This window comes from Carya illinoinensis, chromosome 4 (assembly GCF_018687715.1).
Source record: "Carya illinoinensis cultivar Pawnee chromosome 4, C.illinoinensisPawnee_v1, whole genome shotgun sequence".
Lineage (NCBI taxonomy): Eukaryota > Viridiplantae > Streptophyta > Magnoliopsida > Fagales > Juglandaceae > Carya > Carya illinoinensis.
Window position 1 is genome coordinate 43,757,666 of NC_056755.1, and position 27,675 is coordinate 43,785,340.

General features: G+C 33.3%; 2 protein-coding genes and 1 pseudogene across 2 annotated transcripts; 2 read left to right on the plus strand and 1 right to left on the minus strand.

Moving 5' to 3' along the window:
• Positions 1 to 1,682: 1,682 nt before the first annotated feature.
• On the plus strand, positions 1,683 to 10,221 carry LOC122306543 (annotated as a pseudogene).
• Positions 10,222 to 15,126: 4,905 nt separating this feature from the next.
• Positions 15,127 to 17,274, plus strand: LOC122306544. Its single transcript, XM_043118969.1, has 8 exons — positions 15,127 to 15,463; positions 15,543 to 15,639; positions 15,739 to 15,863; positions 15,944 to 16,022; positions 16,131 to 16,263; positions 16,585 to 16,742; positions 16,845 to 16,965; positions 17,040 to 17,274. The coding sequence occupies exons 1-8, from the start codon at positions 15,298 to 15,300 to the stop codon at positions 17,190 to 17,192; spliced, it is 1,032 nt and encodes a 343-aa protein (XP_042974903.1). The 5' UTR covers positions 15,127 to 15,297; the 3' UTR covers positions 17,193 to 17,274.
• Positions 17,275 to 22,393: 5,119 nt separating this feature from the next.
• On the minus strand, positions 22,394 to 24,981 carry LOC122306658 (GDSL esterase/lipase At2g04570). Its single transcript, XM_043119106.1, has 3 exons — positions 24,520 to 24,981; positions 23,541 to 24,036; positions 22,394 to 22,793 (listed from the first exon to the last, which is right to left on the minus strand). The coding sequence occupies exons 1-3, from the start codon at positions 24,889 to 24,891 to the stop codon at positions 22,600 to 22,602; spliced, it is 1,062 nt and encodes a 353-aa protein (XP_042975040.1). The 5' UTR covers positions 24,892 to 24,981; the 3' UTR covers positions 22,394 to 22,599.
• Positions 24,982 to 27,675: the final 2,694 nt, after the last annotated feature.

The window sequence follows — 27,675 nt, forward strand, 5'->3', positions numbered from 1 at the left end:
TTTCTTTCTTTTATTCTTACACCGTTGCAGGGTTAAATTTCTGCCTCGGAACCGCTTTCCCACCTATCCATTTCCATAGTTTAAAGAATGTATGAACTTGAGAAAATGATCCAAATCCCTTTCAACTATTCCGGGAATTCAATTTCCCTGTCAACAATTCATTTTCGATTTAATTTTTAATTAATTGATCTCACCACATCGAACATGAGTACTACCTCTATCTCATTTATATATTATTAATTAATTATAAACAAGAAACATGATGATCATCCGGTTGCTTTTGATTATTGGACCATCCTAATTAACTTTTTGACTTAAAAATAAAAAAGCACTAAAAAACTTATACAAAAAAAAGTTCCTAAAGGTAACAAATTAATAAACGTGATGATCATGCCTACAAAACAGAGGTGCGTTATTAACAGATTAATTTTTGATATGTTAATATAGTCTTATTTAATAAATAATAATATATTATCAGAGTGGTTGTGTGATGTTTTATAACATATTCATTTACAGCAAAGTTGTTGCATGTGTCGTTGTCTTTGTGCTCCTCGATTTGCTGGGTCGTGATCTCCTCATTTTCTACTGATCTTTCATTTGTCCTCTATCTCCAGGTATGTTTTGTTATTATCCATATAAATAAATGTTCCTCTATTTATTTTGTATTATTTTATGAATTCATTTGTCTATGTTATTTTACAAATCAATAAGATTGTTATTTAATATTTGGTTTGATATGAATGTTAATCATATGCTATTATTTATATATAATATTTCTTTATGCTTTAGAGATACATAATTGCAAGCTTGTTTTTTTTTTTTTTTTTCTTTCCTTGGATATTCGTTTCTCTGTTTTGTATGTCTGCGTGTTTGACAAGTTGTTATTTATGTCTTCTTAGTCTGTCAAATTCCTACAAAAGTTGTGATTCGTTCTAAGAATGCTAACTGGTAAGCCGATCTTATTACATAGAACATTAAAATTTCATAAATTGTATCTTCACTAATTTGTATCTAAAATTCTTTAAAAATAAATTTTGAAGAATCTGGAAATGGTGTTGGAAAAAAAAATTGGTACGCTGCTCAATCAGAGGAGAAGAAAGAAGAACTACGTCAAAAAAAGCGGTAGAGGTATGCTGAACTGAAACAATGCAGAAGTAAGAAAAAACAAACAGAAACAAGATTTCAACGTAATGTATCTTATAATTCAAACGATGATGAAATTATTTGTACAAGAGAAATCGGATCTTCGTCAAATATTAACACTTCTGGTAACATTATACATAGGACCGCATCTACTCTATCTAGAATAGAAACTTGCAACTCTGGCAGTGTTCAGAAAACTTCATCAGTTGGTACTTCTTTCAGACGAATATTACAAACTGACATTTTGGAGGCAAACCACTTACCCTTTTGTGCTTTCGTGCCAATATTGTGGAGCAAGAAAATTTTACCATGAACCAAACGGCTTTTGTTGCGCTGATGGGACAATAGCGTTGAGCCGTAATCAATTTTCAGATGAGCTTTATCAATTATTCACTTCTAATTCAGTCGAGTCTAAAAAGTTTTGTACATATGCACGCACGTACAATAATAAATTCGCTTTCACATCATTTGGAGTTATATTTGATAAAGAATTATGCAGACGAAACAAAGGAATCTACACGTTTAGAGTTCAGGGACAGATGTATCATTATATTGAGGATTTAGTTCCTGAAGATGGGCATCCTTCATATTTACAACTATATTTCTTCGATACGGAGCACGAGTTAGAAAATCGTATTCATGACGCAGAAAGATTAGATCCTTCTATCATTGCTCGATTAATGGATATACTTGAGGTTAATCCATATTGTCGCTTCTTTAGAACCCTCAGCAACATTTCAAGTCTTGAAAATCATACAATTCGTATAAGATCAGATATTGATTTAGACCAACGTGTTTACAATGCTCCGTCGTTATCGCAAGTAGCAGCTATATGGACAGAAACTGACAACTGTACAGAACAAAAAGGTCGAGACATTATTGTTTTTAACAAAGCAGGAGGCAGTCATATTGTTCAGTATTATTTTGGATGTTATGATCCATTATAATACCCATTATTGTTTCCTTTCGGTAACTCGGGTTGGCACCAGGGAATCAAAAAAGTAGAAAGATGAACGATATCGTTAAATGCCCAGGCATTAGAATCACACTTTATTGAACATTCAAATAGCGCGGAAGAATTTCTTCGAAAAGAAGGCCAAGGTAATAAAAAATTTATGTAAATTTAATTATGTATTTTAGTTTCATCTAAATTTTCTAAACTATATTTTATTATATTTTCAGTTTTGAAGAATAAGAAGAAAGTACCAACGGTTTCATATCGTGAATATTATTGTTTCAAATTACAAATAAGAGATATGTACATGTCAATTTTGTTACTATCTGGTCGTTTGCTGCAACAATTTGTTGTCGATATGTACATTAAAATTGAAACGTTAAGACTAGATTATTTTCGCTCGAAACAACATGAGATTAGATCAGATGTGTATCAAGGTATTGTAGATAGTCTTTCAGTTGGAGAAACTTGCGCATCCAATATTGGAAAACGGATTATTCTACCTTCATCTTTTATTGGAGGTCCAAGAGATATGCGGAAGAGATATATGGAAGCAATGGCATTAGTTCAACGTTTTGGCAAACCTGATATATTTCTAACCATGACATGTAATCCAAATTGGGAAGAAATCTTAGAACAACTAAATCCACATGAAGAAGTTCAGAACCGCCCTGATTTAATTGCAAGAATCTTTAGAGCAAAATTAGAAGAATTGAAGATTGATATGTTTAAGCGAGAAATTTTTGGTAAGGTTGCAGCATATGTTTATACTATCGAATATCAAAAAAGAGGTCTACCACATGTTCATTTCTTAATTATACTTCAGAAAGACTGGAGAATTTATGCACCTGAAACTTTTGACGAAATTGTTTCAGCAGAAATACCTAACAAAACGAGAAATTTACATTTATATAAAGTTGTCCTTAGACACATGATGCATGGTCCTTGCGGAATATTAAATCCAGCCAATATATGTATGGACAAAGACGGCATATGTAAGAATCGATACCCCAAAGAATTTACAGCTAATACAACTGTTGAAACTGATTGTTTTCCTTCATACAAACGTTCTAACAATGGAGTCATTGCTAGAATTAGAGGAAAAGATTTAGACAATCGGTGGGTTGTTCCATACAATCCGTATCTTGTTTCCAAATATAATTGTCATATTAACGTTGAGATTTGTTGTACAGTTAAAGCTGTTAAATATCTATACAAGTATATTTATAAAGGACATGATCGTGTTGCTTTCAATATCATTAGCAAAGAAAATAACCAACAAATTGACGAAATCGAACAATTTCAATCGGGAAGATGGATTACTCCACCTGAAGCAATGTGGAGAATATACAGTTTCACGCTTAACGAAATGTATCCATCAGTTTATAGTTTGCACCTACACCTAGAAGATCACCATTTGGTGTCTTTTCGTGCACACGAAGATCTAAACAATGTGTTAAACTCGTATACATCCAAAAAATCGATGTTGACAGAATTCTTTTATAGAAACCAAATTGACGAGAATGCACGAAAATTGTTGTATAGAGAATTTCCTGAAAAATTTGTTTGGGATTCACAATGTAGAATTTGGACTCCGAGGAAAAAAAAAACTGTTATAGGCCGAATTGTTACAGCCAATCCATTTGAAGGTGAAAGATATTATATACGGATGTTATTGAATCATATCAGAGGAGCAACGTCATTTGAGAAATCAAGAACAGTTAATGGTGTTGTACTACCGACGTATCGTGAAGCAGCTACTTCTCATGGTTTGTTAAACAAAGATAGTAGCTTAGAAGATTGTTTAGAAGAAGCTTGTCTATATCAAATACCAAGTAGTTTAAGACACATTTTCTCAACAATTTTGGTGTATTGCAATCCTACGAACCCAAAAGAACTTTGGGAGCGATTTGAAAAAGAAATGTCTACAGATTTTCTTATAAGAAATGTGTCATCAACAGTTGTTAGGAAGATGGTTCTACAAGATATTGCTTCCACACTAGAATCTATGGGAAAAGATATAAATATGTATCGTTTTGTTCCTGCCGATATATTTTACGGTCAAGATGAATTTATGTTGAACCCAAGATTTCAAGTTTTGTGTAATTATATATTTACACATGGATTTTGATGATAACAAATGAATTCAAAGAATAAAAAAGTCTCAAGCTCAAGTTGTCTACACAATGGAGTCAAGCACATCAAGGAAACAAGCATGAGCAAGAAGGGAACAAGTTCACATTAAAATTATAAAGTAATGTTGTAAATCTCTTCAAAATTCGAAATTAGGATTAATGCTCAAAATTAATATTTTATCATAAAGCATTAAAATACATTTTCCACATGTGCATGAATATTTTTTGAAAATTAAATTTGAAAATTTTGAAAGATGATTGATTGTCATCTTTTGCATGTGCATGCCTTGATTAAAGGGTTGAACTTTGAAAATATTAAAGATGATTGATTGTCATCTTTTGCATGTGCATGCCTTGATTAAAGGGTTGAACTTTGAAAATATTAAAGATGATTGATTGTCATCTTTCACATGTGCATGTTTTATTTGAATATTTTCAAAAGTGATTGATGCTTTTTTAGACTTATACCAAAAGTAAAAGATTAGGTTTGAATTTTTTGAAAAAGTGAATGATGTTGTCTTTGACAATTGAAAAAGAAGAACCTTTTATTTGAATTTTTTGAAAAAGTGAATGATGTTGTCTTTGACATGTGAATCTTTTTAAATTTGAATATGAAGTCTCGTATGCCTATAAATAGATCATTTGAGAGCTTCACATTCACAACACCAAGAGCATACAACATTCATTCAAAGCTTTCATTCTCTCTTCTCTAAACATTGAGCCTTAATCCTTGTTCATTCTGAGAGATAGTTTGCGCTGTATTGTTCTTATTTCACTCATTGATGAGTATTTTCTGATAACCTACCCACTATCAGCTTTTGTATCAGAAAAAGGGTGTGTATAACCCTTGTGTGTGTAGAAAGTATTCTACACGGGGAATAGTTGAATCACCACGTGTAAGGTGATTGTAAGTGTAGAGGGTGTTCTACACGGATCCTTTGTAGCGGTGTTGTTCAAAGGTGTAATAGGTTTCTATCTCCACCTGAAGGAGGTTGAATAGTGAATTTGGGAATCCTCAAGGGGTAGCTTGAGGCGAGGACGTAGGCAGTGGGGCCGAACCTCGTTAACATACTGAGTTTGCTTCTCTCTTACCCTTACTCTTTATATTTATTGCTATTTCATATTTTGTTTATATTTTATATTATATATTTGATTTATAATTGTTAGTTTTTTTTTAATACAACTCAATTCACCCCCCCTCTTGTGTTAGTCATCTGGGCAACAATTGGTATCAGAGCTAAGAGCTCTATTATAAGATTAACTATCTTTTGAGTTAAGATCTTATGGCTAACATTGCAGCTTCATTTGGTGAAGGTCAATCTAGTAGTCGGCCTCCACTCTTTTGTGGAGATAATTACTCATTCTGGAAAGTTAGAATGAGAATATTTCTTCAAGCTCAAGGTAGAGAAATATGGAAATGTATTGTAAATGGACCTTATATTCCAACAAAAGTGGTTGGTGGAGTAAAGGTCAAAAAGGAAGAAGAAGAGTTTGATCGTGAAGACGATAGACTTTATACTTTAAATTTAACTGCTATGAATTTATTATATAATGCTCTTAATGGAAATGAGTTTAATAGAATAATGAATTGCGCTACGGCAAAGGAAATTTGGGATAACTTGGAAGTAACTTATGAAGGAACTTCGCAAGTCAAGGAATCAAAAATTTATATTCTTACTCATGAATATGAAATGTTTAAAATGAATGATGATGAATCTATTTCTAGTATGCACACTCGTTTTACTAACATCATAAACAGCTTGACAGCTCTTGGCAAAGTTTATTCCAAGGTGGAGATAGTAAGAAAAATTCTCAACTCTTTACCAAAACGTTGAGAATCAAAAGTTATAGCGATTCTTGAAGCTAGAGACCTCAAGAAGCTCGAAGTCAATGAACTCATCGGGTCACTTATCACCCATGAGTACACATTGAAAAGAGGAGAAGAAGAAGGAAAGCCAAAGAAGAGCTTAGCACTTAAAGCTGTTCCTCATGAAAGTGAAAGTGATGAAGATGAGGAAAATGACGATAAAGATGAAGAAGTTGCGATGATAACAAGAAGAATTCAGAGGTTCTTGAAGAAAAATAGAACTCCTCCGAGGAAATCCTTCAAAAAGTTTTCCAAGAAAGATTCAGGTAAAAATGACACTTTAATTTGTTATAAATGCAATAAACCTGGTCATATCAAACCAGATTGTCCTCTGCTAAAGAAAGATCAAAACAAGGGCAAGAAAGCAATGAAAGCTACATGGGATGATGATTCAAGTAGCTCAGATAGTGAAGCAAGTAATGAAGAATCAACAAATCTTTGTCTTATGGCTAAAGATGACATTGAGGTAACAAATCTTGATAATATTGAAAATCCTTCATATGAAGAATTGCAAAATATTTTAGAAGAGGTATATGAGGAATTTGAAAAATTGGGTATCAAGTATACTACTTTGAAAAAGAAAAATTCTTCTTTAACAAACGAAATTGAAATTTTAAGAAAAGAAAGTATCATTTTGAAAGATGAAAATCTTGAATTGAATAAGAAGAAAACCGATTTAGAAAATATTGTTGAAAACTTTACGAATGGAAAAAGAAATTTTGAAAAACTTCTTGGTAGTCAAAGATGTGTTTTTGACAAGCCAGGTTTGGGATATATGCCAAAACAAAAATACAAACCTTATAAAAATTTCTTTGATAATCATTCTACATCAAAAACTAATATTCAAAATTCTTTTCATAAAAATAATTTTGTCAAAAAAGGATATTATTATAATCATTCAAGTTTTTCATATATGTCACATGCTATTTGCAATTTTTGTAATAGAAATGGTCATAATTATCATACTTGTCCTATTAGAAGAAATCATACAATGACTATTAGGGTCATATGGGTACCTAAAAATCTTGTTTCTTTTAATACTAATAAATAAAGGACCCAAAGAACTTGGGTACCAAGAAAAATCATTTTAATTGTTTTTATAGGTATGCATGAAGTCTTCCACAAGCAAAAATAAATGGTTTTTAGATAGTGGATGTTCAAGACACACGACGGGAGACAAGACTAAGTTCTTTGATCTTAGATCTAAAGAAGAAGGACATGTGACATTTGGAGACAACTCGAAAGGGAAGATCATGGGAATAGGTAAAATTGGTAATGAATCTTCTCTCATAATTGAAGATGTTCTACTTGTTGAAGGTTTAAAACATAATCTTTTGAGCATAAGTCAATTATGTGATAAAGGATTTACAGTTACTTTCAAAATGGATAAATGCATTATTTTGAATAATCATGATTGTAATATTTGTTTTATTGCTTTTAGAAACAATAATGTTTATACAATCGATTTTGAAGAAATTACCTCACAAGATGCTATTTGCTTTTCAGCTCAAAATGAAACTAGTTGGCTATGGTATAGAAGATTAGGTCATGCCAATATGGAACTTATTTCCAAACTTTCAAAAAATGATCTTGTGAGAGGTTTACCAAAAACAAATTTTCTTAAAGACAAAATTTGTGATGCATGTCAATTTGGTAAACAGACAAAAACTTCTTTTAAAACTAAGAAACATATTTCCACTACTAGACCATTGCAACTGATACACATGGATCTTTTTGGACCAAATAGAGTTGCAAGTCTAGGAGGAAAATATTATGCATTTGTTATTGTTGATGATTTCTCTAGATATACTTGGGTCATCTTTCTTGCTCATAAAGATGAGGCACATAATGCCTTTACCAAGTTATGCAAGAGAATTCAAAATGAAAAGGGCTATACTATTTCAAGTATCCGAAGTGATAGGGGAAAAGAGTTTGTTAATAAAAATATTGAAACATTTTGTGATGAAAACGGTTTTGTGCATAATTTTTCTGCTCCTCGAACTCCTCAACAAAATGGGGTAGTAGAGAGGAAAAATAGATCTCTTCAAGAGATGGCAAGAACAATGCTCAATGAAAACAACTTGCCTAGTTATTTTTGGGCCGAAGCGATAAGTACTGCATGTTATGTTATAAATAGAGTTATGCTAAGGTCTAAGTTAGATAAAACCCCCTATGAGCTTTGGAATGAGAAAAAGCCCAACATTGGTTACTTTCATGTATTTGGATGCAAATGTTTTATTTTGAATGATAGGGATAATTTAGGCAAGTTTGATGCAAAATCTGATGAAGGTATCTTTCTCGGGTATTCTACTAATAGTAAAGCTTATAGAGTATTCAATAAAAAGACTTTGACTGTACAAGAATCTATGCATGTAGTATTTGATGAATCTAATTCTCCACTCTCCAAGAAATCTATTGATGAAGAAACAGGAGGTATAAATAACACAGAAAGTCTCAATCTCAACAAAGAGAAAACAATAGAGGAAGTTCAACATGGAGCCATCAGGAAAGATCATCAAAATTTAATACAAGATGCAACCAAACAGTGGAAATTTGTGAAAGATCATCCAGTGGAACAAATTTTGGGAGAACCTTCACAAGGTGTACGTACTCGATCATCTCTTAGAAATATTTGTAATCATACTGCTTTTCTATCTCAAATTGAACCCAAAAATATTGATGACGCACTTCTTGATGAATCTTGGATTCTAGCTATGCAAGAAGAGTTGAATCAATTTGAAAGAAATGATGTTTGGACACTTGTTCCTAGACCCAAAAATTATACTATTATTGGAACAAAATGGGTTTTTAGAAACAAGAAAGATGAGTCTGGAGTCATTACTAGAAATAAAGCTCGACTTGTAGTCCAAGGTTTTAATCAAGAAGAAGGAATCGATTATGATGAGACATATGCACCTGTCGCAAGATTAGAAGCTATTCGAATGCTACTTGCATATGCTTGTTATAAAGATTTCAAACTTTTTCAAATGGATGTTAAAAGTGCTTTCTTAAATGGTTTTATAAATGAAGAGGTATATGTTGAGCAACCTCCAGGTTTTGAAAATCATATTTCCCCAAATCATGTTTTCAAACTCACAAAAGCACTATATGGACTTAAACAAGCTCCTAGAGCTTGGTACGAAAGACTTAGTGGTTTCTTGATTGAAAAAGGTTTTTCAAGAGGAAAAATCGACACAACTCTTTTCATTAAATATGAAAATGATGATATTCTTTAGATTCAGATTTATGTTGATGATATAATATTCGGTGCTACTAATCAAAATATGTGTCAAGTTTTTGCTAAGACTATGCAGGAAGAATTTGAGATGAGCATGATGGGTGAACTTACATTCTTTCTCGGATTGCAAATTAAGCAAGCAAAAAGTGGGACATTCATCAATCAATCAAAATATATTAAGGAATTACTGAAGAAGTTTGGGATGGAAAATGCTAAGGAAATTGGAACACCAATGAGCCCATCAACTAAACTTGATAAAGATGAATCCGGTAAGCCAGTTGACTCGAAGATATATCGAGGTATGATTGGTAGCTTATTATATTTAACAGCCAGTAGACCAGATATTATGTTTAGTGTGTGCTTATGTGCACGTTTTCAATCATCTCCAAAAGAATCACATTTAATTGCAGTTAAGCGCATTCTTAGATATCTTAGTGGTACAATTAACCTAGGGTTATGGTACCCTAAGCACACATCTTTCGATCTAATCAGCTACACAGATGCAGATTATGCTGGCTGTAAAATAGATCGAAAAAGCACTAGTGGAGCATGCCATTTCTTAGGTCATGCATTAGTTTCCTGGTTTAGTAAAAAACAAAATTCTGTTGCACTATCTACTGCTGAGGCAGAATATGTTGCTGCGGGTAGTTGTTGTGCTCAAGTTCTCTACATGAAGCAACAACTTGAAGATTTTAAACTCATGTATAATCACATTCCAATCAAATGTGATAATACAAGTGCTATAAATCTTTCAAAGAACCCAATACAACATTCTAGAACTAAGCATATTGAAATAAGGTATCATTTTCTTCGAGATCATGTGCAAAAAGGTGATATAATGTTAGAGTTCACAAACACACACGATCAGTTAGCAGATATTTTCACAAAATCTTTACCAGAAGATAGATTATGTATGATCAGAAGAGAAATAGGTATGATGCATGCTATGAATATCTCTTAAAAGATAGACCAGAGTCAATAAAAATAGAGATAGATTTTTTTTAATACTTTTACATAAATTTGAGATTCTTAGCCTCATGTTTGAGACGCTCATTCTCTTCATACAATATCATGTCATTCTTATTCATGGGAACCGGTAAGCGGAATGAAGAATCTAATAAAGATTTCAACTGTTTATTCTTCTGCCGAATGATTCCTTCCCTTGTGTGAGACTCTTGAACAATTTGTTGAAGTACAACAATTTGTTCTTTGAGCTTTTCAACTTCGTGATTTTTGGCTTGTAGCCGTTGAGAAAAAGCCACAATAGAGGAAGAGTAGCGAGTCCCAAGACTCACCAAGTCATAAATAGCATCAAAATCTGACTTATTAGTCAGATTATTATTTTCTTGCTGCAATATGGCACCAATGGTAGCTGCAGAAAGAACAGGAGGTTGAGATGCAGAATGCCTCATGGATGGATCTAGAGAAATGTTAGAAGAATGAGCCATTGAGAAAAGAATAGAAGGCTTAAAACGAGAATGCTGAAGGAATGCAGATGAGTTATAGAGATGAGATGAAAACTTGATGCGGATTGGATGAACTTCAGGACTGATTTTATAGAGATAGCATAAAGAATAAGACAAACTATTTTCTCTTCAAATCTTATTTAGTCAAAAGAAATACAAGATATGCTGGACACACATTGTCAAAAGTTTTCTTACTAAGCCAGCGAGATTAACAGTAGATTGTCCCTATTTTTCTAGTAAACGATGAACCTCTGCTGTTATCTGCCGATGTTGACCTTGTATCTGAACCCTTTCTCGTTCCAGCTCCTCTATTCGTGGTTGCAGATCATGAGCATACCAATCTGTAAATTTTTTCAACTATTGGTTTTCTTGCTTTAGCCTTTTATTCTCACTATCCTTATTAGCAAGCTTCTGTCGTAACTCAGATATTTGCATGTTAAGATGATCAATCTCACTCACCCTCGCCATTAACCTTCGAGACATGATCATAACAAAGGCAGCATATTGATTACTGAGCATTCTTGATTCTGCAATAATCTCAGAACCAGCCTTACTAGAAAAACGGTTCACTGCTCCTATCATGGTATTGACGGCCTCAGGAGAGAAGATTGATGATTGATGCGTCAAGGGTTCCTGATTCAAGTCTGGAACATTAGTGGAAGAGAATTGCTCAGCCATTCTATCGTTGTGGAAAAACAGAACTCAGGTCAAGAAGTGATTATTTTTTTGGCATCTGATAGATGAAAATGATCATTTTTTTATAGAAACTCGGAGCCTTCAATCCCGTTTGTCAACAACATCAGGCGATTGTTTAAATCTTCAGCCGTATTAAATTCATAGAGTTAGGCCTCGAGGCTTTGCAGCACTTGTCGGGTCACGGACGGCTCCATTTTTCAACTATCTACAGTGACTATTAAACGCATCGTTTTCTTCAGTCCATTTACTTGTTGCGGATCCTTTTTAATGATGCCAAAAGGGGGAGAAGTGTTAGACTAGAACATTAACATCGTTTGAATTGCTAAACTTATTATATATATTTGGAATTATATTTATACTTTTGCTTGAAAAACTAACGCACATTCTCAGGGGGAGCTTAAGTATTAATTCAGGTTTCAGGTTCTATCAAGTATTTGTCATCATCAAAAAGGGGGAGATTGTTGAACCCAAGATTTCAAGTTTTGTGTAATTATATATTTACACATGGATTTTGATGATAACAAATGAATTCAAAGAATAAAGAAGTCTCAAGCTCAAGTTGTCTACACAATGGAGTCAAGCACATCAAGGAAACAAGCATGAGCAAGAAGGGAATAAGTTCACATTAAAATTATAGAGTAATGTTGTAAATCTCTTCAAAATTCGAAATTAGGATTAATGCTCAAAATTAATATTTTATCATAAAGCATTAAAATACATTTTCCACATGTGCATGAATATTTTTTGAAAATTAAATTTGAAAATTTTGAAAGATGATTGATTGTCATCTTTTGCATGTGCATGCCTTGATTAAATGGTTGAACTTTGAAAATATTAAAGATGATTGATTGTCATCTTTTGCATGTGCATGCCTTGATTAAAGGGTTGAACTTTGAAAATATTAAAGATGATTGATTGTCATCTTTCACATGTGCATGTTTTATTTGAATATTTTCAAAAGTGATTGATGCTTTTTTAGACTTATACTAAAAGTAAAAGATTAGGTTTGAATTTTTTGAAAAAATGAATGATGTTGTCTTTGACAATTGAAAAAGAAGAACCTTTTATTTGAATTCTTTGAAAAAGTGAATGATGTTGTCTTTGACAATTGAAAAAGAAGAACCTTTTATTTGAATTTTTTGAAAAAGTGAATGATGTTGTCTTTGACATGTGAATCTTTTTAAATTTGAATATGAAGTCTCATATGCCTATAAATAGATCATTTGAGAGCTTCACATTCACAACACCAAGAGCATACAACATTCATTCAAAGCTTTCATTCTCTCTTCTCTAAACATTGAGCCTTAATCCTTGTTCATTCTGAGAGATATAGTTTGCGCTGTATTGTTCTTATTTCACTCATTGAGGAGTATTTTCTGATAACCTACCCACTATCAGCTTTTGTATCAGAAAAAGGGTGTGTATAACCCTTGTGTGTGTAGAAAGTATTCTACACGGGGAATAGTTGAATCACCACGTGTAAGGTGATTGTAAGTGTAGAGGGTGTTCTACACGGATCCTTTGTAGCGGTGTTGTTCAAAGGTGTAATAGGTTTCTATCTCCACCTGAAGGAGGTTGAATAGTGAATTTGGGAATCCTCAAGGGGTAGCTTGAGGCGAGGACGTAGGCAGTGGGGCCGAACCTCGTTAACATACTGAGTTTGCTTCTCTCTTACCCTTACTCTTTATATTTATTGCTATTTCATATTTTGTTTATATTTTATATTATATATTTGATTTATAATTGTTAGTTTTTTTTAATACAACTCAATTCACCCCCCCTCTTGTGTTAGTCATCTGGGCAACAATTTACAAATAGAGAAATTGACGACGAACGAGTAGTCACAATTCCAACTGAAGATTTACTTGCATCACAAGTCCTAAATTCTAAACAAAAAAATGCGTATGATTTGATATTGCATACATTAGTATCAAATAAAGCTGGTGCTTTTTTCGTTGATGGCCCTGCTGGTACCGATAAAACTTTTCTATACAGAGCACTTCTAGCAGAAATTAGATCGAAAAATATGATAGCACTTGCAACTGCGTCATCCGGTGTTGCTGCCTCCATCTTACCTGGAGGACGAACAGCACATTCAAGATTTAAGATTCCATTAAATGCATATAAAAGCAGCACATGTAATGTGAGTAAACAGGGAAATCTTGCTAAATTATTACGACTTGCAAAATTAATTATATGGGATGAAGCACCCATGTCTACAAAACATTCAATAGAAGCATTAGATAAAGTGTTGCAAGATATTAATGATACAGATCTCCCTTTTGGTGGCAAAGTTATTGTTTTTGGTGGAGACTTTCGACAAGTATTACCTGTGATTCCTAATAGCACAAAAGAACAACAGATTGATTCAAGCTTAGCTTCTTCTTATTTATGGTCTATTTTAAAAAAAATAAAATTAACAAAAAATATGAGAGCCAGATTAGATCCAGATTTCTCGCATTATTTAATTGAAGTTGGCAATGGTAACGCACCCATAACTATTGACAAAAATATTGAAATTCCCAAAGAAATGACCATTCCCTATACCAATGATCTTGACTCTCTAAATTCTTTATTAGATGCTGTTTTTGGAAATATTTCTAACTATCCAGACAATTTAATAGAAATGTCAAATCGAGCTGTATTAACTCCAAAAAATCGGTCAGTTGATGAAATAAATACTATTCTCATTAACAAATTCCCTGGCGACGTTGTACGATATTATAGCTTTGATGAAACAATTGATGTATCTGAACAAGGTATTATGGAAGATTTTTTAAATACATTGACACCGAACGGATTGCCACCACATGAATTGTTACTTAAAAGAAATTGTCCTATTATGTTAGTTAGAAATATTAATCCTTCTGAAGGTCTTTGCAATGGAACACGATTAACTTGTTGCAATTTTAGTCGTAATCTGATCGATGCACGAATTTCATCTGGTCACCACAGTGGTAAAAGAGTTTTTATACCTAGAATTGCATTTTTACCAGAAACAACTGAAAATAACGGCTTCCCATTTAAGAGGACACAATTTCCTGTTAGGTTAAGTTTTGCAATGACAGTAAATAAATCACAGGGACAAACGTTAAATTCTGTCGGAATATACTTACCAGAACCTGTCTTTTCTCATGGACAGTTATATGTTGCACTTTCAAGAGCTAAGACTGCTGATTCGGTCAAAATGCTCATAAGACCAACGAGAAGTGCTGTTTATGAAACAAATTATACAAAAAACATTGTATATAGAAATTTTTTAAGATTAACAAATTCATTATAATATCATGCAAGTGTTCTAATTACTTTGATGTCTTTTGTAATATCATGTGAGTGTTCCAATTCTTTTATGTTATTATTATTCATATACTGTTTTTTTTTTCATTTTATAATTCTATAAATTTTTTTTGTTATATATTCACATTTGTTTATCATCTAATTTTTAATTATAGTGAACATGCGAACCGTATATACATCTGTTAGGGACATTACTCCAGCCACAAGATATTGGAAAATCAAAATGATCGTTATAGAAAAGTCACCAAAACGTACGGCGCAAAATTCAGCAACAAAATACCAAAATTTGGTACTTTTAGATTCTGAGGTATTAAAATATTACTCTTCATTACTTATCATTATTTTGTGTATGGTTCAAAATTAAACAATTAAATTTATTCATTGTCTTCTTACAGGGAAATCGCGTTCAGGCAGTGATCTTTGGGAAAGACATCGATCTACGTAATGATACACTGTATATCTACCAATCATACTATATCGCAAATGCTTTGGTAAGAACAATGGATCCAAGGCATCAAAGAGGACCATATCAGTTTCAATGGACAATAAACTCCAAGACCATTGTTGAAGAGATCGAAGAAGACGAGCCAGCACTTAGACCGCCAGAATATAACCTTGTTCCTTTGAATGAACTTGGCGTACACATAGACACATATGCTGAAATAGGTAACTATTATATAAATGTCGATATTTTTATATAGTTCCCTCTAACTGCAAAGTAACAATTTCTTTTTTCCTAAACTAGATATTTTGGCACTTGCAATTCATATGAACCCGCCAAATGAAGTGAATACGAACCATGAAAAATCGTTGATCCAAGAGATATACTTGATTGATCCAGGGTATGAACGTATATTGTCTCACATTGGTAAAATTTTTAGATTAATATATTATAATTGTTTTATTATGATGAATTTAACACCATTTATCATTTTTAATAGTCTAAAACTCCTGCGTTTAACAATGTGGAATCGCTTTGTTCATGACGAATGCCGCGAAATTTCTGACCTTATTCTGGCAAAGCCAATTATTTTAGGAACACGGATCAAAGTTTCTTCTTATAATGGTACTTCCTGTTAATATTAACATTGTTGTTAATTGTACATCTTATACTTGTATATTTATTCATTCATATTTATAATATAGGCCTATTGCTGTCATCAAGACCGACGAGCGTCTTTATTGTTGAACCCCTTCTTTCATCTTCTGTTGCATTACGTACATGGTAAATAACTTATTTAAATACACTATAAATTTAATGTGATTTTTTTCATTGTAAATCTTTCTTTGTTTCTATTGATGTTTAACTTTATTTACTAATTCAAATTTTCAGTGCAGTACAAAATGATAAATTACTGGAAGAAATCATTGGAAATAGTTTTGGATCAGCTTCAAGTAGTTCTACCGATCCAATCATAAAAGTATCTGAAATCGCAGAAAAACTGATATCTGCTCCAGCAATGGCGGTATATTTTTCTCTTTTTTTTTTTTTAAAGCCAAATTTCTTATTTTAAAGAATACAATTCATTTTTTCACTCTTTGGAATTGTTTAATTTTATTCTAAGTTTTTGAGACATGGAGATTGGAGGTTGGTTGGAATGAAATGGAGATGGAGGATGGCAATTTGTGAATTGTGTGTTGTGGATTCAGAACTGTGCATATGCTTCAATTTGAAATGTTGATTGTTTGTTGGATTTAATTTATGTAATAAGGGTGAATTTCGAATCCTTCTATACGGTATTGTTTAGATGTTGATTAGTGCACATAGTTATTTTGTCTTAATGCAGAGGTCCACATATTTGGTTAGAGGCAAATTTAGAATGGTTGATTTTCACCAGTCATTCCACTACGTATCATGCGAGAATTGTAACAAGGCAACTGGCTATGACCTCGGTGAAAACTTCATATGCTATAGTTGTAAGAATGCAGCAATTGCACGGGCAAGGTAAACATTTTCCTCATATTTTGAAATTAAAAATTTTTACATGGTAGTTAGAACATTTTATTTGCTGATATCAACGAATGATAATTTATTTATTGCTGTCAGGTGTCGAGTTTATTTAGATGTGTATGATGATACCACATCGACACCCGTTGTTATTTTTGGATCTTTGGCAGAGGAAATTTTGGGATGCACAGCTGTTGATCTTATAGACCGTACAGACGAGGTAAAATCTATACATTTAAATACGTTTAAAAATTTTGATACATTATTTTTTTATATGTTTTTTCATTGTTACAGGAACATCTGCCTTATATTGAAAACATTGCAAACAACATTGAAAATAATGAGTGGATCATAGTCTTGGGCGCGCAGATGAATGAATCTGGGAGGTTACGCCAAAACAAACTTACTGTATTATCTGTTAATAACGTCCCAGGAACAGCAGAATGAGTTTCCAGACTTCTCTTCTGAAACTTTTGACTATTGTAATATATAAATACAGGGTACTCATGTATAGTTGTAGTTATGTTTATTAGAGTGCTGTATTATAGCAATGAATATTTTGCAAACAATATATATAATGTTTATTATAAAGAGGAAGAAAATTGTTAAAATATAGATAAAATTCTGTCTATTTATAGTTAAATTGAAAAATTTTTAAATTGTTACACTTAAGAAAAATATCGACTGGGCACACGTGCATCGACGTTTGAACGTCCTGGAAATCATATTGTAAATGTTTTGCCAAATTTACTTTATAAAAAAATTATGAAGAATCATAATATTTGTAAAAGATTGTAAAATTAGCTAATGAAAAAGATGATGATCAATTACAAGAAAAATAAGCATTTGTGATTAATTATTTACAATAAAAATATGCTCATTTTAACATGAACATAAGAAATAACTTACTACAAATAAGCATTATTTTTGTAGTGTAAGTGCATGTTTGGAATTATTCCCCATTGAGCCACCCCGACTTCTATCATTTCGCTCCTCACCTTCTCTTTCCTCTCACTTCTTTTCTCTACTTTTTTTTGCCCTATCTCATAGGGTTTTCATGTCCTGGTAGTTTTGTTACTCTCATGAACTCCTGGCCTAAAGCTCTGTACAAAGAGATTTTGGCCGTTGTCTTCTTTGGGTTTCTCTTTTTGTTTTCTTTGGAGGGTTTTCTGGTGGAAAACGGTGCGGATTCGATCTCCTGGGTTTTTTCAGCCGTACCCATGTCTAAGATCTTCGATTTCAGTGGTAAGCTCTCGATTGCCTTAGAAAAACATAAGCGATATATTTTAAATATTCTTCTAAATGACATAGTTAGTAGAGAATTCATCAAAATTAAGCTGTTAACCTCTGTCTCTCTCTCTGTTCTTTTCAACAAAAACGGTGGCCCTTTGTTTTAAACCAGACAACTCTGATCCGTAGAATTTTTACAGGTCTTCTATAGCTGTCAGGTGCCGCAGCTATGATACTACGTTGCTCTTCTGTAGTTGTCAGGCGCCGCAGCTATGATACTACGTTGCTCTTTTGTAGTTGTCAGGCGCCGCATAGCTATGACACTACTTTGTTTTTCTGTAGATGTCAGGCACCGTAGCTATGATACTACATTACTCTTCTCTGTTGTAGAGAAATGCTTCACAAGAGATGAGTCGTTATAATTTTCTCTATAAAAGAATTATTCAGTTTTATCATCTTTCGCATCTCATCTTCTTCACTTTTCTGAAATTAGTCTGCATTCTTACTCTGCAATCTTTTTCTGCTTTCTCACTTTGCAATGACTCATCAATCTTCTCATTACCACTACATGAGGTATTCTGCACCTCGTTCACCAGTTGTTTCTGCTTCTTCCGTAGGTGCTATTATGCAATCTAATAATGATCTGACTAATAAGTCAGATAATGAACTTATCTACGAGCTTGTGAGTCTCGGTACCCGATACTCATCAGCCATTGTCGCATATTCTCAGCGACTACAATCCAGGACTGGTGGGGTTGACAAACTCCACGAGAATATTGCTATCCTTCAGCGGCTTCTTATGGAGTCCAACATGAAGATAGAAGCACTAAAGCGAGATAACAGAGATTTAAAATCTTTGCTTAAATCTTCTTTTCGAGTGGCTACTCCTTTAGATAGGAAAGACATGCAGATTTTTGAAGAGCAAGAGCGTTTAAAGATTGAGGCGAAAAGTCTCAAATTTCTGTAATTTTGCTTCGACATAATAAAATAATGCTTCACAAATATTCATATTTGTATTTTTATCTTCTGATAGATCTTCTATGTGTTTCATTTTATTTCTCCTTTAATAATGCACACTTCTTACAAAATCATAATATGAATCTGAAATACTAATTGTATTTAACAGATAGTATTTCAGATCTAATAATTTCATTCATCTCCCCATTGAATGTTCTCTAAATCTCAATTGAAGCTTCTCATTTTACAAATTTTTTAGTTACAGTTCACTTGTAAAATCTTTGCTTATTATTTGGGAAAATTCCAGGGGATCAAGATATCAACAATCATGACAGTGCTGCTGCTCTCCTTCTAAACAGGTTGATTCACATGAATAACCTCAGTTGCTTCAGTATACTTAATGAAATGTACTTATTTCTTCAGTTCTTTATTTTAGGGCATTTCATAAGTTTGAATTTGACGATGTACGAAAAGTTGCTACTGAGCTTTGTGGTCGCATTCACTCCCAAGTATCAACAACTGTGCCCAACCTTGTTATTAGTGCATCTTATTTGGCTTATGCTTGAGACTGTTTGATTATTTGATTATGGTTTTTTTTTCTTTTTTCTTTTTTAAAAGTTTCCGAATTGATGTAATTGGTGTTGGTTTTACTTTCTGGAAGCAATTATTGGTTTCTCATTTCTACTTGCGGTTTTAATTGCGTGTCTTCTCATTTTCATGTTCAAATACTTTTTGACTCTGCCTTTTGATTTGTTAGGTTGTATTTCCAATTCTTTGCATCGAGTTACAACATGTAGCAGCTCTCAGGATATACTGAAGACAAAAGTTTGTTTGTTTTCAGTTTGCACCTCCCTTATGGTAATAATCTTATGATATCAATATATTTTAATGTGATCATGAAGTACTGCTTTTCTTGATTACTTTGATCCAAAGCGTCATCAATAATAATTATGCCACAGCTAATGTAAAGGTTTTTTCTGCATTGTAGATCAGAGGCAGAAATTCAATTAGCCATCCTTTCGTGTTCAAAATTAGGAAGACGCTAGAAACCATGCTCCTATGGCCTTCACTGAATGGGGATGAAACTACATGCCTGATTACTTTTTTTTTTCCATATTTTTCTACTGGTTACTCTTATCTGTATGCAAGTAATGGCTGTAAATATTTTCTGCCCTTAGTTTCCAAAGCACAACATGGATGCATTGACTATTGGCAATGATGATATGTGCTGAATTCAAAACTCCGGAATCATTTGCTTCCACCTCAGAGAAGATTAAGATTCCTGGAAAGAAAGATTGTACCAGTTACTTTCATATCCTTATTATGAACATAAATATTGATTCATATAAATATGCAATTAATCATGCATATCCAATCAATCTTAACTAAGCTTAACAATATAGTGGTCTTCAAAATATACCAGGAATGACATTTGCTCTATATGTTCTTGGGGCATCAGTGTCTGTCTCTCCAGAAGTGACTGCATACACTCGAATTGGCACTGGAAGTCGTGGCTTTGGTTTGAGATCTCTGTTGGTCAATATAGACAAATACGATTACAATAAAGCATAAGGTTTTGTATTAGTGTTGTTGGGCGCTGTAGTTTGAATAATAGGAAATAATTTTCAGATAGATCTGAGTTTTTTTATGCATGGTAATTTAGAGTTGTATATTCATGGTGTGAACATGGCTCAAACAAATTAAACCTTTTTTAATTGAACAAACAGTATACATGGCACTTTCAAATATAAATCCATGTTTTAAATATATTTTTTAAAAATAAAGGAATGCGGGCCCAAGCATGTGAATTACACTTACTTTTGTGAAAATCGACGAATGAAGAAAAAATAATTTAATAAAATCAATAGTCAATGGGATATCGCCAAGTAGAGGGGTCTTATCTTTGTGGGCTTGGTGGGCCAGCTTTTAGGTGGTGAATGGGGCCGATAATGCGCGTAAATCACATGGTGTGTTGGTGGTCGAGCCCTTTAATTGCTTGTCTTACAGACAAAAATATTGAATTTAATATACTAAGGTGGATAGAAAGTTTATATCGACAGGGGTCCAATCACTGATATTTTAATAATTTTGATGACACATTGTCTAAAAAGTGGCTTTAATCATGTCCGGCTTCTTTTATTCATCACTCTCAATACTGTTATGTTAAAAATTATAAATTATGCAATAAATTCCTTTTTTTTATGTTTTATTTTAAAAGTTTTAAAAATTGTAACGATTAAATAATATCATTAGATAAAGAACTTAAAGTTAAAAGATATTTTAATTATATTTAAATATTTAGAAAGTTTATATCGACAGGGGTCCAATCACTGATATTTTAACAATTTTGATGACACATTGTCTAAAAAAGACAGGGTTCTCGTGTATAGTTGTAGTTATGTTTATTAGAGTGCTGTATTATAGCAATGAATATTTTGCAAACAATGTATATAATATTTATTATGAAGAGGAAGAAAATTGTTAAAATATAGATAAAATTCTGTCTATTTATGGCTAAATTGAAAAAATTTTAAATTGTTACGCTTAAGAAAAATATCGACTGGGCACACGTGCATCGCACGTGCTGCTTTACTAGTATATATATATATATATATGAACTAAATGATGTGAAGTTACTATATATCATGGTAACGGGTTTTGCTATATTAAAAGTACTATAGGTATTTTAAGTGCTGATTAGGGTTAGGATTGGTGTCGGAAGCACTGCCATTTATTAAATAGTCAGCGACGGATGTCGGTGGTGTTGGGTGCAGTTGGGCGCCCTTCTTGCGCGCTGAGCTAGCTTCTTCTTCATTGGTGTTAATTGATCCATTTTGTGGTTTGATCTTCAAGCTACCCAATTTAGAAACTTCACTTCTAGCTAGCTTTCTTTGACCTTTGACTGTTAAATATGACTTTTCGGCCGAATGCAATATGGTAGTACGTACCCCTGGTCCTTAGGGACCATGGATCGTCGATCTATGATAAGGGCCGGGTTCGAACTCGCAACTACTCTCGATCGTACTCCCGAGTAAATATGAGGACGGGAAAGTGGTTGGACACCTCCATTCTTTAATAGAGGTCATTGATTTGAAACACTTATTCAACATTGCAGTTGAATTTATTTTGAAACATTGTACTCATCCAAGTGGGTCTTCACATAGGCCGGCTAGGCCCACATCAAACATTGTGTCTATTCAACCCATGTGTAGTACCTCTTCAGCCTAAGCATATGTGTAGTACCTCTTCAGCCTAAGTATCTTGTTAAAATTAAAGTATTAAATGGTGATTTGAACTTACACAATTTCTTTTAAAAGGACACACTCTTACCACTCACCAATGCATCTTTTTGAGATAGTGGTTTACAAAAATAAATAATAACCCATAATAAATTCACATATTCAATATCATAATCTATAATAAATATAACAATTTATGTATATATACAAACACATGATATATGACGTGTCAATCGATAGATCGATATGATCTGTATATATAATACCATCGTCGTCAATATTTAAAACGTACATATGCATAACATGCATGACTATGATGGGCTGCTGCATGCGTCCATGCATCTAGACATACGTACATACATACATATATATTATATATCGCATGATGAGAAGTACTAGTACTGCAAACTTCATAGTTGAAACGGACATCAAAGGAACTCAGGCAAAACCTTGCTCACTATATAATTGGAGATGATACTATTGGTTTTCTGCGTTGGATGAAAGGCATCCCAGAATACAAACTTGTCTGCATCACTGCAAGTGAATAAATTATTTCGATTGCACGCATATCCCATCTCGAACATCCCGGTTGCACAACATGCCACTGAGGCCACCTCAAATCCTGCATGCATGTATGCAATATTATTCATCAGACTAGATCGAACATGCCAGCATGCACATGATATACGTTTTAATTAGCAGGCAAAAACAGATCAGGTAGAAGTACTGCATGCAAAGGTTGAGATGAAGAGCCAATATACATAGCAGCTTTATGATAAATTAAAGGCCAGCGCTACCTAAAGCAGTTACTAAAATTCTCCCAAAAAAAAAAACAAAAAAAAAAAAACAGAAATCAAAGGAAAATATTGGTGGATTCATCTACCGCCCCAATTAAGAGAAATGATATATACACAACACATTTCACAATAATTTACACAACACATGTTGTAAAATAAGGATATTTAAGAGAAATGATATTTGCAGTCATGGTTGTACAAGCATTGCGTAGTCTTTTTGAAAAAAATGAATTAATACGAGACCCACATGAAAAAAAACTAACTTTTTAATTGTGAACTCCACTCTTTTTCAAAATGATTTTATAGCGTTTACACACTCTATGACTGTTCGTAACATCTCTATTTTTGTAAAGTGACATTACTTAAATTTCAAAGAGAGGTACGTAACATGTATATAAGTCTCAAGTGGTAGTTGGGAGCTAGGGTACGTGACTAAAGGAAAAAAAAAAAAAAAAAAAAAGGAGGAAAAAGGGGTTCATGCATGCATGTTTGCAGTGACATGAATCCCACACATGCATGCGCAGGTAGCAAGTACTACCGGTGGAGTACAGACATTAATTTAAAGCGCTTACCAAACGAAGAAGGACTCTTTATGATGTTCATGAAAATGTAGTATGGGTTTGAAAACACCAATTTAATCCCAGAGAGCTCCTTGTTCAGCTCCATTGTCAGTTGCTTTAACTTGTCATTGAATTCCAAAGCCACTGTGTTATACCTGTCGCTGCAGTCGTTCCCTCCCATAACATTCGTGGCTCTCTCCAATGGCAGGCACCCCATCGGAGGCAACCCTCCCAGGGATATTTTCCGCGCTCCTAAACCATAGAGCGACCTGATGAAATTTCCGGCTATTCCAATCAGGAAGTCTTCGTACTGTGTGATGGTGAATTGGGATGAACGTCGGCTTCCAGAGAAGGAGTAGTAGTTCTCCAGGAAATCGTTTGTTCCTAAACTCATCATGTGTAAAGCCTCGCTTATTCTTTGATCAGCTTGAGTTTCTCCAAGATAGTCTCTCAGCTTCTTCTGATATTCCTTATAGTACTCTAATTCCTTCCAAAGTGGTATCACAGACTGCAAGGCAGAAGTTCATATATATAATTAATGCAACAATTAATTAAGAAGCATTTATAACAGATAATGAGTGAATACAAAAAGAATCATTAATATTATGGGAGGAATTTTATGCTCTAGATCACGTTTACCAAAGAAACGCATACATAAAAGAAGGACAAGGAATCAGAATCCTCTAAATTTATGAAATACAAAAAGACAGGCTAGCTGCTGATCATTGTTTAGGACGTACGTTCCTTTTTTTTTTTTTAACAGAAAATAAGACAATTTTCGATCAGTCTCGGATCAGAGGACATGCTTGCAACACCAACCCCTAATTGACAGGCAAACTCAGAAATATTATTATATGTAGACTTTAAAAATTATTATAATGTTTTTGTAAAAGAGAAGAAAGAAAGAAAGAGGACTGCATGCATCCCATAATTTTAATTTTATTTGAGAAAATTAATTTAGTTTGATTGGGATCATGACTTAATTACTTACCAACACACCAGAAGTTGCATTGTCATAACCTGTCCCAGCAGAAGCAAATGTAACTCCGGTGGCAAAGTCTGAAATGTTATATGCAGGATCCAAGTAGGCTGGTATTATTGGCTTGAGGCCAGCGGCCTCAGAGATGAAGTCAGTAGCAATTCGGCCATTGGAGAATCTTCCAGTTGGCTTCCCGCCCTTAAAATCACGCCCATATGGCTCGAAATTGCTCCTGGCAATGGTAGGAATCCAATTGTTGTTTCCAGCATCCACCGATGAGTCCCCAAACACGATGATTGCCGGAACTTTGGCACCTGTTTCGGTTAACAGTACCAGGAACTGGATTAACAGGAGCCATAATATTGTGGTATGTGTGTATGCCATTTCTGGAACAAACTTGAACGTTGGGTTGGAGAGAGAGGCCTGTAGTGAGAAATAATAAATAGAACATGCATGGGGTATCCTTATTATTCCAAATAACGATCGAGAATGATCGGTTGTAAAATTAATGTGCATTTGATTCAAACTTGAGGGTAGAGAAGTCGTTGGGGAGGTTTAATTGCTGCAGCCTACTCAATATACTTCCATTAATTAATTATGGGCTGAGTTTGTCAACATATATATGAACAGTCATCATGAGCAATATTTACTAGTAGGAATTTCCTTTATCAGAGCTGCAATATTTAATATAGCTTTATCATCGATATATATATATATCTATATGATAGTGAAAATGGAATATCTAGAAAATCTGCTACAAGTTATTGATAATGTTAACTGATGATCTGTAGTTTTAAGTGAAAGGTCTCAAATTAATAAAATTTATGTAAAACATAGTTCATGATTAAGCATGGAGTCGTATATATAATTAAGCTTTTATGTATAGGCGTTGAACTTGATGAACATGCATGCATGCTAGGTTACGATCTATTACTATGAAATTTTCTAGAAAAACAATTCACTTTCAATCCAAAATTATCTTTGAAAGGCCAAAACAATCTTTAAGAATAATTTTCAACATCGTTTCATTTGTATCAGGACGTTCTATGATTATAAAAATACAAAACCAAAAGAATTTTATAAAAAAATCAGAAAGTACTCGTGTCTCTAAAAACTTTATTCTCCCAGCAACGCGGTCCTTTCTCGATCGCTACCTTTTCAAATCTCAATAAAAGCTTATCTCAAGACTTTATTGACTAAAATATGCTTAATTATTTAGGTGGTGTCTAGCCTTAATAATTTGCAAAACCCAAGAAAAAAAGCTATCGATCTAGCTATAATATTTTATCGAAAATTAGATCAATTTTCCAGAAAATTACTTAAATCCCAACAGGTTTGGTTTACTGATTATATTCATCATAACTTTAATAATTAAGAGAATTAACTTAACTTGTTTTCCTTTTATGAGTTCCATGTGATTATTTTGCACGATGATCAATCTCATATTTATAAATTACAAGTAATCACCCATAAAAGATAATTGTACGTCAACTTCTCCCATGTATTATTTGAGAGATCATGAGCCGGCCAATGTAGCTGGGGGCAACAGTACTAGACTCGGCACTGAGATCATCACGTACAACTTCCACCTAACAGCTACGCCAAAGCGCAGAGAGAGAGAGAGAGAGAGAGAGAGTGAGATTAATGCATGGTCCTTTGTATTGCATGTGGTTGCAAACTCCCATGAAAGTGATCACAAATAAATTCTATGGATGCATTGAAAGCTCCGCAACAGAAATGGAGGCCGTGCTGGGTTTTAATTAATGCTAAGAATTTGAGATAAAGTAAAAAAGCCAAGTAGTATATATATATATATATTTCCTTAGCAATTATGCAATAAATTAACTACGTACGTACAACATTTATATATCTACTATATACCGCGTACGTACACTAGTACGTTCTTGTACATTCTAATGCTAATTACAATTATCAGGCGCCGACGCCATACGTATATTACAATTACCATAATATTATATATATATATATATATATGCCATGCACCACGCTACGATCGGTTAGCTAGCTCGAAAGGAGGCCATCCATATGTATACGTACACTAGTCCTCAATTATCAGCCGACGCCGGCCACAACCGGCCATATATATGCCATGCAGTGCAATATGCACCAGTACGTACGCTACGATGGATCCTAGCTAGCTCTAGCTCGAAAGGAGGCCATTCACCTTTTTTAATAGTACTCTAATTAGTTGGTACATGCATATTTAGCATATACGTCCACAAATTAAGTTAATCGTGAACTTTCAGCTACAATCATCCCATCCGGCCATGAGACTAGCTAGATAGAGCAAAAAGTGAATATATAGTAACTTTTTTGAATTTTTGGGGATGCTACGGAAAGACTTTTTGCAAGAAAAATATATCGTTGTTAAAAGCCTTTGTTTGTTACAACTGACTATTTTCAATGAACAATATTCGTTGCCCTACTTTTGGAATTGCCATGTTAGTGAATGTGTATACCAACGAGTTATATTTTTTGTTCGTTGTATTGAAGAAATGAATTTCATCCTTACATATATGTATTTAATATGAATTTAATGTATTGCAAACACATTGCAACAATTTGTTTTCATTGAAATTCTACAATTGCAACAATTTCACTTCGTTGCAAATATACAGTAGCAATGTCCATTTGCAATGAATTGATTCATTGTGGTATTGCATTTGCAATGAATCCACATCATTTCAAATGTAGTTCACTAATGAAATGCATGCATTCATTGCAAACATACTGAAACAAAAAAAAAGTACATTCGTTGCACATATTTTTTGCAATGAATCAATTTGTTGCAAATATATTATACTACAACGATAGAGATTTCTTGCAAATGGACATTTGCAATGACGTACATTTGTTACAAATGTATTTCATCAACAAAACACTTTCATTGTAAATGTACTTTACATTATTTCAACGAATTATTTTCCTTACAAATTGTGAAGTTGCAACAAATTGTATTTCTTGCAAATGTATATTTCGAACATAAAATATTTTGTATCAATCAAGGTTGAGCTTATTATCAATCAAAATTTTATGTTCACAGCTGAATCATAAGAAAAATGAGCATTTATGAAAAATTATTTGCAACGGAAATGATTTTTTGTGACAAGAATAGACTCATTTTGATAAGAAATAATCATTTTGATA

Bases quoted from the DNA above. Each gene is read 5' to 3' on its own strand.
- LOC122306544 (XM_043118969.1), top strand. From the start codon at position 15,298: ATGGATCCAAGGCATCAAAGAGGACCATATCAGTTTCAATGGACAATA. The intron at 15,640-15,738 runs GTATGAACGTAT...CATTTTTAATAG, and splicing joins ATATACTTGATTGATCCAGG to TCTAAAACTCCTGCGTTTAA. The intron at 16,264-16,584 runs GTATATTTTTCT...GTCTTAATGCAG, and splicing joins TATCTGCTCCAGCAATGGCG to AGGTCCACATATTTGGTTAG.
- LOC122306658 (XM_043119106.1), bottom strand. From the start codon at position 24,891: ATGGCATACACACATACCACAATATTATGGCTCCTGTTAATCCAGTTC. The intron at 24,037-24,519 runs GTAAGTAATTAA...TCTGCCTTGCAG, and splicing joins ATGCAACTTCTGGTGTGTTG to TCTGTGATACCACTTTGGAA. The intron at 22,794-23,540 runs GTAAGCGCTTTA...ACATGCATGCAG, and splicing joins AAAGAGTCCTTCTTCGTTTG to GATTTGAGGTGGCCTCAGTG.